Source organism: Rhinolophus ferrumequinum, chromosome 4, assembly GCF_004115265.2.
Source record: "Rhinolophus ferrumequinum isolate MPI-CBG mRhiFer1 chromosome 4, mRhiFer1_v1.p, whole genome shotgun sequence".
Lineage (NCBI taxonomy): Eukaryota > Metazoa > Chordata > Mammalia > Chiroptera > Rhinolophidae > Rhinolophus > Rhinolophus ferrumequinum.
In genome coordinates this window covers 102363863-102382322 of record NC_046287.1, presented here as the reverse complement: position 1 = coordinate 102382322, position 18460 = coordinate 102363863, and the positions used below count along the sequence as shown (strand labels likewise).

The 18460-nt window shown below is 42.4% G+C and overlaps 1 protein-coding gene across 2 annotated transcripts in view; it reads right to left on the bottom strand.

The window, feature by feature from the left end:
- Nucleotides 1-987: 987 nt before the first annotated feature.
- B3GLCT (beta 3-glucosyltransferase) overlaps nt 988-18460 on the bottom strand; it is an 89283-nt gene continuing 71810 nt past the window's right edge. The window contains exons 13-15 of one of the 2 annotated variants that reach the window (XM_033104553.1): nt 15848-15967; nt 10627-10771; nt 988-1832 (exon numbers count right to left, since the gene is read on the bottom strand). In XM_033104553.1, coding sequence (XP_032960444.1) covers nt 1665-1832; nt 10627-10771; nt 15848-15967 — 433 coding nt within the window. In that variant the 3' untranslated portion in view covers nt 988-1664. Of the gene's footprint in view, nt 1942-10626; nt 10772-15847; nt 15968-18460 lie in introns of both variants that reach the window. The other variant, XM_033104554.1, reaches the window with a different exon arrangement.

The following is an 18460-nucleotide window of genomic DNA, read 5'->3' as shown; positions in this document are numbered from 1 at the left end:
AGGAAGAACTGAAGACTGTTCTCCACTAGGGTAGGCAGCCAGGCCCTCCAGGAGTATTATTAGAGATGACGAAGGTGACGATCACATGATGGTGACGATGACCATCCAGCTGTGATAACAATGCTGATGCCATCAGCAACAGCCTGACAGGAGCGATAAACCCCTAGGATGCTTCTCACACAGCAGACGGTCCCTGATCCATCACTTGGACAGGCCACAAAATCCACTCCCAGAAAATGAATGCAGTGCATTCAGGTATCACTGAAAACACAGCAGTCCTGGTATTTGCGCACTTGGAAAAATGGTCAACGCTATCACATCATTTGGGAAATGAGTCAAATTCTAAGCTACAAGAAAAAGATATTGTTAACAAGCACACACCTGGGTACTTTTTGGTGATATGGCTTTAAAACCTGTGCTTGGCTATAAAAGCACTACAAGCAAAGTTAATGAATAGCAATTTTTATTTTCAGAAAAGAAAGAAAAAAGGAAAGCATTTTACTATACCATAATTAGTTTACTATACCAAAATCAATTTTTATGCAAATACCTTTAGAAAACTGAATTATATAATTGCAACATTAAAAGATAGAGTACTTTTTACAAATGAATGTGTTAAATTACTGTATATTAAAGATATGATTTGAAAATTAGAGCCATTTCAAAATACTATGTTCCAATTTCATTCTTTAAGAACCCAGGAAAATTGCCAGATCTCCACTTTCCTGCCACTAGGGTTTGATGGTACCCTGGGGGGATCTATTCTGAGCAGGAGAGTCATTCAGTAACATTCAGAAAAAAACAAGAGCAAAACACCAGGTACAAATTAATTTAATTTCTCACTTCCTGAGACTTACATAGAGCTCACTAAGACTTGAATAAAACATGACAATTTTGTTTTTAAATATCGAGGACAGTCTTTTCTGGCAGCATCCAGTACGTCCAGTACACTTTCCTGTTCTTAGTAGGTAAAAAAAAGATAGGGAGAAACAGGACACAGATGAACCTCTAACAAGGTGGAACGCTCCCGCAGAAGACCTCTTCTCTTTTTATGAGGCATAAACAGAAAAACTAGATAAAACATCACCCCGACTACAGACTCCAGGGAATTTCAGAGCGAGACTTGGATGATGTTCCATGAATCCTCCTTAGCACGGCATCATTCCCACCAAGTGACCGGGATGTCATTTTCATCATCAATAATATGGTTAAAAAGTTCACCCCAGTGTAACATCCACATCAGTCGGCGTTCCCTCTGCTCTCTCTCTACACATCGAATGAGACAGTCGCATCTCTCCAGTCTCGTGCTCACCTGAAACTTTCATTACAATGAAGAGAAGGAACAGGAAGGGGATTTCTGGTGCCATTTATTTTCCCATGACAGTAATAAATCTGCTGTGTCACAGCTGGAGAACCACACAGGAATCACTGTGTAATACAATAATGCATAATACAAAAAAGCAAGTGATTTTTCCTGGGGGAAAAAAATCTGTTGCCCCCATGACTGCTTTTCCTCCCCCCTCAAAAACTACCATGCACTGTTTCCACCGGAAGTCAGGAAGGTCCCAAAGCCACGTGGTACACAGTGGCATGATGGCACCGCTGGTCGAGGCCACCGTCTCCACTTCCGGGTCCTGCCCAGACTGTGTATCCAGGACCAGGCTTCATAACTCATCTTTAAAGCCTTTTTGTGTCACGGGTCTGGCTTTGTCCTCCACGCGGGGTGCCAACCACGTGGCATACACCTCCACTGGGTCGATGTTCCAGTGCTTGTGGAACGACACGGGGACATGGTGGGCAAGGTAGTCGCCGGGGTAGTCCACGGGCCGGGCCTGCAGGGAGAAGAGTTATGCTGGTTCATCAAGGACGTCTTGCCCAGAACAGCATTTGAAGGTACGATGCGATTGCATTCCTTCAATATTTGATAGTGGTTATGGAAACCTAGAAGCAAGAAGGAAAATGTTTTCCACTAAAACCTCCCTTCTCACTGCAGGCTTCTTGCTGTTACATCTCAGTTACTTTAATATCCCAAATGCATCGCTTTTGGCTTCTGTGTTCCATAGTCACAGCTATGGGAGACCCCTCAACCACGGGTAATAAACATAAAAGGCTTTCCGTGGTAAGTCATTTAAATTCCTGTTATGACTTCTGCTAAAAGGCTCACAAAATCATCACTTCCCAGTCTGTCAAAAGAACTCTAGCCATACTGGGCTGCGTGGGGTGGGGAAGGCCATTCTCGGGTCCCCTCCGCCCGTCCACTGCTCACATGTCATTAGAAATATGTCTTTCAGAGGAAGAAACGTGGAACTCAGCAGGGAGAAGAATCAAGTGACTTCTCTCTCCTCCTACCTAAATTTCTCAGCTCGTTCCAGAAGCATGAACGGGCATTTTGAGTAACCAGAACAGTCTGCAAGAGGGACTGAAGGTTTTTGCATTATCATCATTTCAAAATTCTCTAAAGTTAAGAAACGAAATTTAAACAGAATCAGACATAATCTGGATCGACAAGACTGAAGAAGTAACCTGCAGGGTTTGGAAGGAAACTTGTCACCAGATCCTACTTTGTTTGCTCTGAGCAAAGCGTCCATCTTCTCTCACTGCTTATCTTGTTTATGAACATACAGCCCATCTGTGTTATACCGTAACTCACTGGGCTATCAATTCTAAAGTAGTCTCGACTTTAGTTAAAAGTAGATAGGATACACTTTAAAAAACAAGTCTTCTCAAGGCTACTATTTTATTATATTCTGCTCAAATTTTTGATATGAATAGTTAAACAAACTCTCATGAGTGGTTCACTGAATACCTTCGTTCAATTTTATTTCATCCAGTCCTTGAAACAACCCTGTAAGAGAGTTCGTTTTTAGATGAGGAAGCCGGAGCTCACAGCAGTTCTGACTCCCTGGGGTGACATGACTAGCACGTGCTGGAACGGGGACAGCAGGTGCCCTGTTGCTGGTCTCATGTCCCACCAAGGCACCTGCAGCGGGTCCTCAGGGCACAGGCTTGGCACATCGACCTTGCTTCAGTCACCCCGGCCTCCGTTATTCACTGGTGGCACAATTATAATAACAATAACATCTGTGAGAAAGACTTCAAAATAATGTAGGGGGAAATTTTCACACTGGCCATTATATTGCCCTTTAAAAATTCTAAGCGCTCGTGGAGTTAAAATTTAAAGAAGGAAATTTTAAAGGCCATACAGTGAGACAGAGTAAAAATGCACACTGAAACAAACTCTAATTGAATTGGGAACGTTCTGAATATTAGCTGAGGGAATTCATATCTTACGCAATGTTTTCTTGGCAAGGCCCTCTGAGAGTTTACTGTCAGGGAAAAAAACCCAGGAGAAACATACTCTCAGTCCTCAGATAATTCCATAATGGCCCCAGAAGAAAGAAAGAAAGAAAGAAAAGCAATGGAAACAAATCTTTGCTTGTTTTCCACATTTAAAAAAGAAAGGGTGCAGATATAAATACACCTAACAGAAAAAAAATAAACCCATCACATCTTTCCCTCTATTAATGTACCTTCCAGAAGGGACTGACTGCCTCTCAGGCGCCATGTATGCAGGTGAAGAGCTGGCTTGTTGAGCACTAGAAGGTGCTAACCGTCTCTGACACATGAGGTCATGGAAAAGAACCAGACAAAGCAGACAAGTGGGATGCATCCCAGCACGGATCCGAAACACTGAGAAGTCTGTACTCCGCTAGTGAGCACATCTCGGAGCCCAAGGGGCCCAAAGGAAACACTAACGGGCAGGGTGAGGAGGGAGGAGGACCTGCGGCAGACGTGCAGGAAGAGATGGCTCAAACTGCACGAGAAGGACACTGTGGCAAAACGGAAACCTTTGTATCTGGAAAGATGAGAGCACACTGAACAGCACAACAAACAGAGATTAGAACTGTATTTCCTTGGGTACACACGTTTTACAGCTGTACTGAGGTATGATTTACACACACATTCATACAATTCATGCAGAGTAATGGTAGTTGAAAATTTTTAGTAAATATCCAGAGTAAGAACTACAAAAATCCAGGGTTAGAACACTGTAATTAACCCCAGAATCCCTCGCAAGCATTTGCAGTCAGTCCCCATCTCCACGGGCGGACCCAGGAAACCTGATGTGCTTTTCCTCTATAGCATTGCCTGTTCCGGAAGTTTCTTCGTAATGGCATCATAGGGTATGACTATTTTGTGCCTGGCTTCCTTCCCTTAGCCTCGCTGTGTGTGTCTGTGGTTCATCAGTCTTACCGCTGAGCAGTATCATACTATATGGACACAACGCAAACAACACTCTTGACGGCAAAGCTTTCACAGGTCAGAAATCTGGGAACCACTCAGCTGTGACCTCTGCCTCAGGCTCTCACGAGGTGGCGATCGAGATGTCAGCCACGGCTCTGCGCTCTCATCTGAAGGTTCAACTAGGAAAAGAGCTGCATCCTCACAGGGTGGTCCAGGGACAGGCAGTCCCCTGCGGGCTGGTGGACCCAGGGCCTCACTTCTTTGCCCCTACGGCAGCTTGCTTCACCGCGTGTGACCAAGGCGGTCCTGGGGGAGTCAGCGAAGAAGATGGAAGTCACAGCCTTTGTAACCTAATGACAGAGGAGATGTCCCACCTCCATCGCCACACTACCCTGACCCACACTCCAGAGGGAAGGACCATACACGGCCATGAGCCACGTCACAGACTGCCTACCATGCGTATGTTTAACTTTTAAGAAACAGTCAGAATGTTTGCGTGTGACGGTCACTTTCCCACTAGCAACAGATGAGCCTGTGTCCTCCAACCCTTGTCCACACTTGGCACGTCTGTCGTTTTGCTTAGAGCCACTCTAGCAGACGTAGGGGCGCCTCACAGCGATATTATTCACCAGCTCCCCGACGACCGAGAACGCTGAGCACCGTTTCACATGCTCCTGAGCCGTTCACATAGCATCTTCAGTGAAATGTCTCTTCACATCTTTTGCCTATTTTAAACTGAGTGGTCTGTTTTCTTCCTGACTTGTGAAAGATTGTTACATATTCTGGGCCAAAGTCCTTTATCAGATATATGATTTGCAAATATTTCTCCTAGTCTACGAATTGGATTTTTTAATTTTCATTTTCTTAATGATACCTTTTGACGAGTAAAGGTTTTTTGATTTTTATGAAGTTCAATTCATGAATTTTTCCTTTTATGGATCATGCTTTTGATGCCATAAGAACTCTTCGCATAAACTAAGGCACAAAAAATTATCCTGTTTACTTCCAGAAGTTTATGGCTTTGACTCTGCTACTTTGCACTATGATCCATGTTGAGTTAATTTTTGTGTGTGCTGTGGGGTTCTGACTGCAGTTTTCCTGTGTGGATATATATAGAACCGTTCCAGCACTGAGTGCCCTGGCATCTTACCGTAAACAGGAGGGTTTCGTTCTAGAATCTCTGTTCTGTTCCATTGATACGTATTTTATCCTTATACTAATTTCACATTGTCTTATTTATTGTAGCTTTATAGTAAGTTTCCAAACCATGTAAGTGTAAATCCTCCAATTTTGATCTCCTTTTTAAAACTTGTTTTGTATTTCCATGTACATTTTAGGATCAGCTTGTCAGTTTTTATAAAGAAGCCTGCTATGTTCTTGATATGCATTTGCACTGAATGTGTAGACCAATTTGGGGAGTGTGGGGAAAGAAAACATCCCTGAATTTCTGTTTTAAAACTGTTTCAGTAGAAAAAATTTCTGTTTCAGTATATTAAAAAAAAAAAAAAGCCTTGAGAATCAGATTTGTAGCCATTTGTCTAGTTAATTGCTCTGAATCAAAATAAGAGGAAAACTTGCCTCATCTCTTGGAGAAGGCCAATGGTCACCTGCCTGAACTAGGTCCCTAGGTTAAGCCTCAAGGTGCCAGGAAGACCCTGGGACACAACTATACTTCAAGAAGGAATGAGGTGGCTAGAGATATTTCATTTTCCTTCCAAAGGGCTGGAGTAAGGAAAGGGAAGGAACAGCTGCCTCCTTCACATTTATAAGCAGAGAAAATAACCTTTCCATGTCCCTTGGCTTTGGGTATCTAGCCACTAATACAGGACAACTGACCTGGCTCTAATTATATTGCCCGAGGACAGAGGGACAGTGGCAGGAGGGATGGGGCAAGATGTGCTTACTATTTACTGTGAGGTATTAACTTATAAATCTGTCTCTGATCAAGAACATGTCATGTGGGCATTCAGAATATAACAAATAACGTTGATTTTAAAAGAATAAAATGAATGAATAAAATTAGAGTATTTAAAATTCATCAGGGAAAACTGCCACCACAGCAATGTTGAGGCTTCCAGTCCATAAATATGTGCTTAAGTGTGTTTATACATACACACATTTTTTTCTTCTCCTAGTTATATATATATGCACATATATACATACATATACTCATACATACACACAAACACATACATATTCTTTTTACATTTTCCCTATTAACCCTTTCCAGTACTCTTCATTCTTCCTATATATTCCAGTTACCATGCTGTCATTTCCTGTCAGCTCAAAGGATTTCCTTTAGTTTGTCTTATTGGGAATGTCTACTAGTAAAGGATTCACTCACTTTTTTTTTATTCGGGAATGTTTTTATTCCACTTCAATTTTGGAAGGATAGTTTTCGTTGATATCCAATCATCAAGTTTCTTTTTTTCTTTCTGCCTTCAGGTCTCTATTTAACGAAAAATCAGCCAATAATCTTATTTTTTGTTTCCCTTTTCATTAGGATTTTTGTTGTTTTTAAGATTTTCACTTTTTCATTGCCTTGCAACTATACTTATGTCTATGTGTGAGTCTTTTCATCATTATCCTACTTGTGCTTTGTTGAGCTTCTTAGGTCTACAGATTAATGTTTTTCATCACAGTTGGGAAGTTTCAACCCTTATTTCTTCAAAAAAAATTGATAAACTTTATGGTGTACCCCGTCTCTGAGGAGGCTCTGTTCATTTTCCTTCAGTCTTTTTTCTCTCTATTCTTTGAATTAGGTAATTTCTATTAATCTGCCTTCAAACTCACTCACTGTTTCTTCTGCCATCTCAAACCTACTGTTAAGTCCATGTAGACAATTTCTCATTTCACTTACTGGGTGTTGTTACAACTATAGAATTTTCATTTGGTTTTTTTATAATTGTTTCTATTTTTCTATTAAGACTTGCTATTTGTTTAGTCATTGTCATCATGTTTTCTTTCCATCCTATGACGACCGTTTGCTTTAATGCTGTGACTATAGTTGTATCAGCTGTTTTGAAGTCTTGGTCTATCGATTCCAACATCTGGTCCCATTGAGAGTCAGTTTCTACTGACTACATTTTCCCCTGAGCACGTCTCTGCCTGTCTCATGAGAATCTGTTGGAAATTAGTTATTTTTCATAACATATTAGAGCAATTCCCAAAGCAGTTCACTTTTAGTACTTTTTTAAAAGTAACTGGCTGGACGTGCACTGTAGAATGTTTTCTCCCTGCAGGGTGTGACTGCTGACAGAGCCACTCGAGTTTAGCTCTTATTTCTATTTTTCAGCCTGGCTTTCTAGAAGTCACCCTTGCATCTGAATAGCTTAGTAGTCAACTTAGGATACTGGCAGAAGTTGCACTCAAACACCTCGAGTCCATAAGACTTCTTCCTGTGTGTGGGTTGGAAAGTACATTCAAAGCTTCAGTGGGTTTTAAATCTGTTTTGGCTCTTACTTTCTGCCAGACCCATCCACTGCCCCACGTGCGTGCACAGTTTCCTAGCGGGCCACAGAGTTGTGGAGAGCTTTCCGAGGCCCACGATTGCTTTTATTTCAAGGGTATTAGCTATTACAGCTTTGGCTAATAAACCTTTCACTGTGTCTGAGACTTAAAAGTTAGGTCAGTAAAGGTGCAGGTTTTCATTTGTTTCCTACCAAATTTGATCACTTTAGTTGACATATCCGTGCGTTTCACCTTCCTCTCCCCAAATCAAGCCCAGCCCCTCTGAAAGCACAGCTGTTGCTTTTTGCAGCCAGGTCCACACTGGGGAAACTGCTGCTTTTCACTCCGACCGAGCCGGTGGCGGAGGGGAGCAGGGGCTTTAGGCAGACTTTAGGCAGGAAGCCTCAGAAGGCCTCAGACACTGGGCTTCTTACCCAAAACTGTAGCAGTTTTTCATGGATAAATGCTTCTCAATGCTTTTTCCAGAGTCGGGAAATGGTTATTTTGACAATTTTGTGCAGAGGGTTCACTGGCCAATGCACCCTGCCATACCCTTAGTGGCAAAGAATTTCGGAAGAACAGAAAACCATGTGCTCTGGATACTTTGTTTTTAACAAAGGGATATACTAGGACAGACACTCCTTGAAGCCCCCCTTGAAATAATCCTAAAATTTCACCATAACCTTCCCTGACTGATACAAGAAACACAGTGGCCCAGGCAACTTTGCCTCTGTGACAGCTTCCAAATGCCTACTCTAACTCCTCAGGAATCCTAAATTTTCTTCTTTGCCTCATCTTTCTTTCCCAGTATGAACAAATACACTGTTTGGATCAGGGTTCATGCCTTACAAATAGAAAGTAACATCCAAATCACAGCAAACTCTGTACAAGGGGCTTGAGAATGGAAAGACACCACATTGCCTGCTGGAAGAGTTGAAGCAAGATTTACAATTTTGGAAAAGTTTAAAATTTATTATGTGGATTAGAGAAATCAAGAGTTTTAAAGCATGGAAAACAACTTTTTAAAAAAATTATCTTGAAAGCACTTTTGCTTAAGGATTATCTTCCTTCTTTTCTCCTTATCATTTTGTTTATCAATGTATTCTTTCCCTAAGTGAAAAAGGCTGCCATAAAAACCAACGACTGTCATAGTAAGAATGATAAATTATTCCCCTTATACACCAACAGTCCTAGTCACCCTTCCTTCTCTATGAAACATTATGAGACACGAGAGAGAGAGCAAGAGGGAATAACTTGCTTTTGCAAATCATCATAATACAACACACAGGCTCAACACAGGTTAGAACTCTCAAGGTATAAAAAAATCGATAAGCGCCTTCTGCCTCGTACCAGGAAGGAGGCTTCTCATACATTCTGTATCACTAAAGGTTTGTTTCTATTCCCCTTGCGGTCCTGTAGAATACAGAAATGGATTCTGCCTTTCTTGATGATACAAATGCCATCTTCACCTTTTTCACATTATTTTCTATAGAGCTATTTCTGTCACGCTTAATTTTCTATATTGTTGTGACAGCATTTGCTGCTAGTTACTAACTAAAGCATGAAAACCATAGTATTTTCAATAGAAGGGAGGGCACTTACACATGCATTCATACATTTCAAAAAGCTCTGAATTGCTTGAAGGAAGGTATTGAATGGGTGAGGGCTATATTTATTTTTAGTACGAGGTTGGACAATTAAGTTCACGAACTCATCCTAGAAAAAGTGCTACACACCTCATTGCTGAATATCACTATGGTCACCTTCGAAATACTCCCCTTGGGAAGCTATGCACCAACACTAGTGCCTAGTCCATCCTTCAAACTCATTTTGGAACTCTTTTTCTGGAATGGCCATCAGTGCTGTCATCGTATTACCCTTGATGTCCTGAATGTCATCTAAATGTCTTCCTTTCATTATTTCCTTTGTCTTCGGGTAAATAAATAAGTCACTGGTGGCCAGATCAGGTGAGTAGGGAGGGTGTTCCAATACAGTGATTTGTTTACTGGCTAAAAACTCCCTCACAGACAGTGTCGTGTGAGCTGGTGCACTGTCGTGATGCAAGAGCCATGAATTGTTGGCGAAAAGCTCAGGTCGTCTAACTTTTTTATGCAGCCTTTTCAGCACTTACAAACAGTAAACTTGGTTAACTGTTTGTCCAGTTGGTACAAATTCATAATGAATAATCCCTCTGATATCAAAAAAGGTTAGCAACATCATTGCAATGAGTTCGCGTACTTAATTGTCACACCTTGTATGTCTGCTTTTATTCCTACAATGTCAGACATTCACTGACCTGATTCTTAAAAAGCAACTAAAAATCACACAGAAAAATGTACTTCTCTACCCCAAACTGCAGAATGGTGAAGCTATTAGCACCAACCAGCCCTGGTAAACATCATCTCTCCTCTTCTATGACCCCAGAATATACGCTTATTGAGATACTATGTTGGAATTTAATAAAGTTTAGCCACTCAGCTTAATAGCACCAAAGCGGGAAAAGCCCAATAAAAAGGCAGCCAATGGACAGTGTCAAAACGGAGGACAGTGTAGAAGTACATGCATCTGGTGGCCCGCAGGACAGTACTGGGTCAGTTCTGTATATTTCTAGACAGTATTTAATAATTTTAAAACATCATCAATTCTTTAACTCAAAATAAAGGGAAAAAAACAACAGGCTTTCCCAGTCCTACACGCCAGGATACTGGTCAAACACCATTCCGTTTTCTAGATGTTTCTGCCTTTCATCTTCATGCGGTTCATGGTACAACACCAACCTCTGGACAAGCGGTCTGTAAGGACACCCACAAGGCCTGTCCACCCAGTTCTTAGGATTGTTTCCAGGAAAATATGTGAAGGGCAAGATGCAGGATCCTGACATGAAAAGAAATGAGCCTTCCCCCGAGAGAGAAATGACAACCACCTCCTCACCTGATGGAAGAGTGGGCTGTGTGTCACGGAGATTCCCAGCCCGCTGAAGCACATGCCTAGGACCATGTCATCGGGGGCGTCATTGCTGTAGCAGCGACACTTACTGGCGAGCAGTCTCCTGATGGCTTCTCTGCTGAAGACCATTCTAGCGGGAAGTCAGAGCAGACAAGGGGTTAGAGCCGCTCCTGGACTCCAGCCATCTGAGTGAAGAAGCAGTGTCCAGGGGCCACCTTTCTGATAAAGAGCAAAGACACTGACGCCAGTAGCATTTATATTTCAATATAAATTCTGAGGAAAATGTTTGTGTGCATTCTCTGAAAGGAAATCACTTAAGAGATGTTTACCTACCTAATAGGTAGTTCTGCTTCTTTACATATCTCTTTCTAATACTACAACGCCATGTTCTTTTTCTGAGATGCCAATGGATTGAAACCATTCTTTACTTTCAACACTCTGTCAGAGTGACAACAAAATCTGCTACAGTCCCAACAGGTAGAAGGGCCCAGAAATACTAGGTACCTCACTCACACAGGTGATGACCCACAATGAGATCAAATCGAATTGAAAAGCCATGCAGTGTCCAAGTGATGTCAGTCTACAGAGCTTCCATGAGGTGATTTTGAGAAAGAGGAGAGAGAGGGAAGAGGGGAGGGGAGGGGAAGAGAGGGGAAGGGAGGGGAAGGGAGGGGAAGGGAGGGGAAGGAGCTTGGTTTGCCTCAAGTCGTGCTCTGACAGCACTTGCCCTGAGTGTCAGGTACTTCCTGGTGGAACTCTAGCCCATTCCTGCCTTTCCAGCCAGTCCTGGCTTCCTTCGCACAACACTGGGGGAGGCCATGCACCTCTGGCTCTGGTGGTCTCTGGAGCGGGGACAGGGGATGGCGGGCAGCCACAGGCTGCAGCAGAGCCCACAGGAGTGACAGAGCATCAATGGCGGTCCCACAGCAGGAGTGACGGGCCAGTCCTGGTCTGCCCACATGCAGCATTATGACTGGCAGCAGCAGCCACAGCAGCCCACACGGACGGGCTCCAGCACCTTCTCCAGCCTTAGGGGCAGTAGCAGCTTTCTATGGTCACCGAGCTCTAAGTAAAGCCACCTCTCCCTTTCATTCCTCTGGCGCTTTCCAATACTTTTGTACCATGTTCTTGCAATCAACTATCCCCTTTTTAACATACAGATTGGTTTCTGGTTTCCACTCTAGTCCTAGGGTAGTAATGGATCTTCTCATATTATCAATAACACACTAGCTGATAGGGCTGATGAAACAAGTACGATTCATTCACAAGTTCATTTCCAATAAGCAATAACTGTCTCAAAGGCAAAACTGTCTAAAATGTATCCATATCTTCCCACAGCCAAATATAGGGCCTCACACATAGTAAGCACTCAAAGTTTTGATGCATCAAGTAAGTGAGAATGAAGCTGCCTTTGCAAAGACCTTCTTCCCGAGGGAGGAAGAGTTCCATGATTCAGCAGCCAAGGAGAAAGGACAAAGAGCTTGGACACAATCGTTGAGGCAAAAATGTTGATTCCAGGCTCAGGTCAGAGCAAGCAGTTTAACTCACACGAGTAACCAAACGCTAGCAACACAACGACACAAAGACACTCTCCCTAAGATGTCAGAAGATACAATGACATAAAATATGAGCAGACAGAAGAAGCTCTTTAAGATCATATGAGAAAATGTGGCTGTACCAGATGAACTCTACAAAGAGCAAAGCTGCAGGTGTGAAACTCACCATAAATTGTCTTTCTCTTAGAAAGTCTAGTGTCCACCCACGACCCTGGGCATTATACCTACGTGGCCCAGTCAAACTCCAGCTCATGTAACTACCCCAGGAAAAGGGTCTGTGTGAGGGGACATGCATCGACTACAAACACAGTCCCCTGAAATGGCACCTATCTGATGCCACTTCGAGGAAAATTTCCTAATGCTACTCCTTGTACTCCAATCAGAACTGTAATCTCGGTCATCGGCAACCCAATTTAAATAAAAATACTTTATTTCTTTTGCCAGCATCTAGTAGGACAAGAAAGAAAAGGAAGGCCTTTTATTTTGGCCCACTTTCTAGAAAATTAACTTTACAGAAAGTAAAATGTAAGCGTGAAATATTTATTGGTAAGTATTTTTACTGTGCCTACTCACACAGAACACTCTTACATTAATTATTCACATAAACTCGGAACACATGGGCCTTTAATATCACTGCTTTATTAGTATGCGGATGGGTTCTTTCAGGATGAAGTTGGCCCCCAAAATGGAAAATTGCCAGTTATATCAGGGTATGTCTGCTCTGTCTGCCAACTTTTAAATATTAAAAAGATGTTGAAAGGCTCTAAAATTAATAACGTGGTTTCCTTTCATATGTAAAACACTAATTTTAAAACTAAGAAAAACCGAGCTGGGAGGCAGGGGCTTGTGTGAGGGTGTACCACCGAGTCAAGAACACTTGCAGAAGATAAAGCGCCTCAGAACCGTGTGCCCCCGCTGTCCTCCAGCAGGTGGAAGGTCATGGTCATGGCATGACCCTGGGTAACCCTGGGTAACCACAGCCCCTTCCAAGAGGCTGCCCAGAAGAATCATGAAATATTGACCAGTTTCCTACCCAAACATGTGTATATAAGTATTTTCAAAAAAGAAAACAGTTATTGAACCAGTTGTCCCCAAATGCCCAAACTTTCAAGGAGTAAGCATGAAGTGAAAAACAAGACACATGGATTTAAATAGTGCAAGGTTTCATTTTCCAAACAATACAGAAAATCTACATGTAAATCACTGGAATCCACACTCCCGACTTAGCTCAAACCAGAGGGGCTCAGAGGGATGGTTTAAGGCAATGGTTTTTAGAAACTTGCTTGACTGTAAACCACGGTGAGGAAACAAGGAACACATTTCCTATTGCAACCATTTATGTGTTGTGTGCGTATAAAACTGAAACAGAAAGTTCACAAAACAATACTTGCCCTTAACTACATGTATTACACTAGTACTAGTTCGTTCTATTCCGTTCTATATCACATTATTTTAAAGTGATGGCCATGATCCTTTCATTGGCTTTACAACCATTATTGATCCTGACTTGCAGACATATTGGTCTTCAACTAGACCATCAGAAACACCTACCGTAATACTAGAAAAACTATTCAACATTGCGTCTGCAGCTTTTTCGAAGGCTGATATAAGACAATCTCACGAAGAATGTTTCTGCATCTTTGTAAATGTGTTATTAAAAAACAAATATTACATTGGCCAACATTAGTTATGGAACAATGCCCAGTGATCTGCATTTGTTTATTCATTGTACCTTGTAAGAAGAAAAATGAGTCCTTATGCTAGGAAGTGAGGATATCATGAGAAATGAGACACAGGCGCTGCCTTCAAATAATTCATAATTTAGGTGGAAAACAGAAAAGTAAATAGGCAATTAAATGATAATGGTTTGCATAATATGCCATGAAAGCACATTAAAAAGGCATCAACCCAGATTTGAGAGGATACACCAGGCTGAAGGCTTCCAGGAACAAATAAATGATAGCTGTATCGAATCCAATGAGAAGGATTAGCCAGGTGACAGAGGCAGAAGGTTGGGGTGGGGGAACAATGCTATGTCGAGGCCAGCAGATGCTGTATCTTGAAGAACAGGAAAAAACAGTGCCTCTGAGCACCTGAAATAAATTCAGCATGGACTCTTTAAGCTGAGGGTACAGATGAACAAGGCTAGAAGGGTACACAGCCTCTGCCAAGAGAGGCCTGGGAGCCTGGATGAGGAGTGTGGACTTTATCCTAAAAGCAATGGGAAGTTATAAAAGGAAGCAAAAGACTTACTCCCCTGTGGTAACAGGAAAAATCACATTTTTGTTGAAGAGATGGATGATAGGAAACCTAGATGAACTAATTCCTAGCAAGAGGCCTTCACAGGTGGGAGACTGTGGTTAGACCAACTTGAGGTGACTAAAATGAAGCGTTATCCCTGATCAGCTTAGCTCTTGTTGAAGTCCGAATGGTTAGCTCCTAGTCTTCAAGGCCAAAGTAGGAAAGGGTTCACATGCTTGGGGGAAAATGGGAAGCCAGTATGGCCTCTGAGCAGGAGGGGGAGGATCAGATGTGCTTGGAGAAAGGTCTGACAACCATGCGGACAACAGCATGGGACGTAGGGGACCAGGCTGGGGCAGGAAGCCACCATGCAGGAGATGTTGGTGACCTAAGCTGCGAGCAGTTTGAAGCTTTTTCTACTGAAGAGGTCAATACTCCTTGGCCTCACCCTTTACTGTCCTTTCAAAGGCCTGATGGATGCCCATGTCCTATTACTATGGCCTCAGGTGGACGAATGCCACTGCTCAGCAAAGATCAGAGCACCCACCCCCGCCTGGTTATCACTGTGAAAGGGCCACGCCCATGACTGTGTTACACAGGCCACTGAATTGGCTAGACCAACCTGGAACACCCGGAATGTGATTCTTGAGACCCTTCGGTAGGAACCATTCTAATCTAGGGGACTACAAAGTAAAAACAGAAAGTCCTAGCCCTTCACAAGTTTATAATCCACTATGCCCAGCACAGAGTGGACATTCAACAGACTCCTCTGGGATGGATTTAAATTGCTACAGTTAACTAAGTGAAGAGCCTCCCTAAATTACCTCAATAGCAAAGACTGCAGAAACAACTGCTCGGTGGATTTACCCGTATAAATCAAGTTAAAATCTTTCCCCCTGAGAGATGTGGCAGATGTTTCATTTAAAAACATTTGATTTTTAACTGTTACTTGAAACCTATAAATCCTACCCAAATATCACTTAATTGCTTGAGTCTAAACTCCTACACTACTCTTTTCCCAAATGTGATTTGTAAGCACCGGATAATTTAAGTCTAATGACTTACTTTCTGAAAATAAAATCCACATCCAATTTTTTTTCATTTAAACAGACCATCAAAACTAATTGGCTACCCAGAAGCAATCACTGCTGTAGGGACATTTCTACCGAGTACCTGACATACATTTTTATATCGTCTCTTCAAGGGGTAAAATATTCTTCACGGGCTTCTTTTGATATTTACAAATGTGACGTTCACCTTCCTATTGCAGTAACAGCTACCACGTACAGAGCGCTCCCACATCAGTTCCCGTCCCCCGCCAGGGGCCCAGCTTGGCACCCAGAACCGGAAGTGCACTGTGGCGAGCACGCGCAGAAAGCCACGCCCATAGTTACCACGCCCATAGTTACCCTCCGCCTCCTGTGACGTAGCTGTAGCCGCCAGTGCCCAGGCCGTAGCCGTAGCGCTCTCCCAGGAACACCGGGTCGCCGGAGTCGTAGCAGCTGAGCAAGTGCCGGAGCCTGGAGATGCTGGGATCCCAGAGGGGACAGAAGCAATAACTCTAATTCAGGAACTATTTTATGGACCTTACACCCCACTGCTTCTATTATACAATACGATACTGAAATCACTTGGTGATGACATTCGAGTGATTCACAGAAGAAATGGATTTTTTTTTTTAAGAAAAAGAAAGAAATTGATGAACACTATGTATTTCTGAAAACAGGATAGAAATTGAGAAACAAGGGGCTTCCTCCGCAGTTTTAACAAGCCCCTGCAGGCACGTGGCTGCCCAGTTTGGGTGGAAGTAAAGGTGGCAGGTGTACCAGATAACTCACTTCTACTAGGTCTGTTGCCCAGGGAGTGTGAACTAATCATCACATTTCCTCAGATGTACTTGTTTGTTTGTTTGTTTAATTTTTAATGGCTAATAATGGAACTTCTGAGGCCATGTGAGGATGTGGCCGGCAGGTGAGGAAGGAAATTTGCGCGGTGCTGTTCCAGCGACCTTCCCTTTGTGATACACGGCCTTGCTGAGGTTTCCCTAGAGTAAGGCCATCCTGGTCCATGGTCTTTTTATGTCTGTCTGTCTATACCTCTGGCCCCAATTCTTCTTCGTCATGTGTCAACAATGACAGCTTACAAAGCAAAACGAGAACATTTGAGAGCTGCTCAGAAAATGTCTAAATTAGAGCTGCTTTAAGGATGAAAAAATTTCATGGGAAAATAAAATCTAGAAGTAACTTTTTAAAGGCAACAGAAATGCTGATGTTAAGAAAGCCTAGTTTTTCCGTGATAAGAGCCTACCCCACTTACAAATGCCTTACAAAGTCCTTCCAGTATTTTATCTAAACTAGGGCTTTCCAGGGCACACACCACCCAATCCTAGGTTCCCTCATGATATTAATCAGTGTTCCTTGAAAAAAAGCTTTCACATGGTCCATAACTTTGGATTACATTTTCTTAACTGGCTAAATAAATCTTTCTCAAGCCTGTGATTCACGAGCATCATGCCATTTCCATGAGGGAGATAGGACAGCAAACATTTTTCTAAATTATTAATCATGAATTCTTTTCTCACAGAGCAATATTAACATCTAGAACCTAGCAATCTAGCATCATGTTGTCCCTCTTTTTAATAAAACAAAGTAGAGATGTACAAAAGGAGATCTTTTCCATCCATGCTCGTGCAGCTTACAAAAGTATCCCAGTTCATAAGGCTAAGGATGAAAGTGAAGAAAAATTAACTATATGAAAAAAATCCTTTATGAGTGTGGTGCTGAAACAGTCTACAAGTGTACGAATCGGATTGATAGCTGTCTGCAGGTCATTGCTTACTTCCAGGTGGAGTAAGGTGAAGACTGACAGCACAAGTAATGCAGTTACAGACGCACGAGACGCCGTCAGCGAGGACGCCATCCTTGGAGGTGTCATGCGCTGCTCTGATGCTGACAGTTTCTGAATGACCAGAAAGTGTTATCTTTGGGAACGATCCTGTTTTGGGCACATACGTTAAACATTCTAGACACCTAATTGGGAATCAATCTTGAAGAAGTCATCTAACAAATAGCTCCGTGGAGGAAGGCTAGTGTGTGGATACCTGTAAAACACCATTCAGTTACAGAGAACGGACTCTTAAAGGTCCCCAAGGAAACTGCAGCCTTTGGTTGGTAAAAGGCTCTGTAAAACTTCAAACCCACTGGGGCCAATTTATGCCTACTTCTTGACCAGTGAAGGAATGAAAAGTATTCCTCTTCCGCCTGCATGTTATAAAATTATCAGTTCAACCCTCAACCTTCGATTTCTAACGTTAAAATAAGAGAGTTAGCATCTCCTCTGGATTTCTTCTCCTGATGACATTAACCGTTTCCATATTCACAATATTATTTTAAAGCTGAAGAAACATAAACTGAGTGTGAAAACTATCACATACTTCATATTTGCTAAAAGTTGGAGGAAATGTGGCCGAAACCGGCAAATCTCCAATTCTATCCGAGTGGACTTGCAATTATTCAGCCTTGTGACTTCAGAAAAGTTAGGGTGTTCATGGCAATCAAGGATGACGCCAGAGTCTTAAAAGGAAAAGGTGACAAGGTTCAAACTCAAAAACATATTTAGGACATCACTGAGCAGTTAGAAGTATTGCTAATAAGAAGGAAAAAACAAAAAATAAAAAAACTAAACGAACATCTGGCAAAAACTTCCAGGTGGAATAAGGTGAAGACTGACGGTACAAGTAATGCGGTTACAGATGCACGAGACGCCGTCAGCGAGGACGCCATCCTTGGAGGTGTCATGCGCTGCTCTGATGCTCACAGATGTGCTTGGGGTTCACCAAGCTTCTTGGATCTGTGGGTTCTCATCAAATTTGGATCTGTATCATTCTCATCAAATTTGGAAAATATTTCTTTAAATATTTGTCATGTGCCCTTTCTCTTTGGGAGACTCCAATTGCATCTATACAAGGCCACCTGAAATTGTCCCACAGCTCAGGGATGCTCTGTTCATTTGTTCAGAATTAT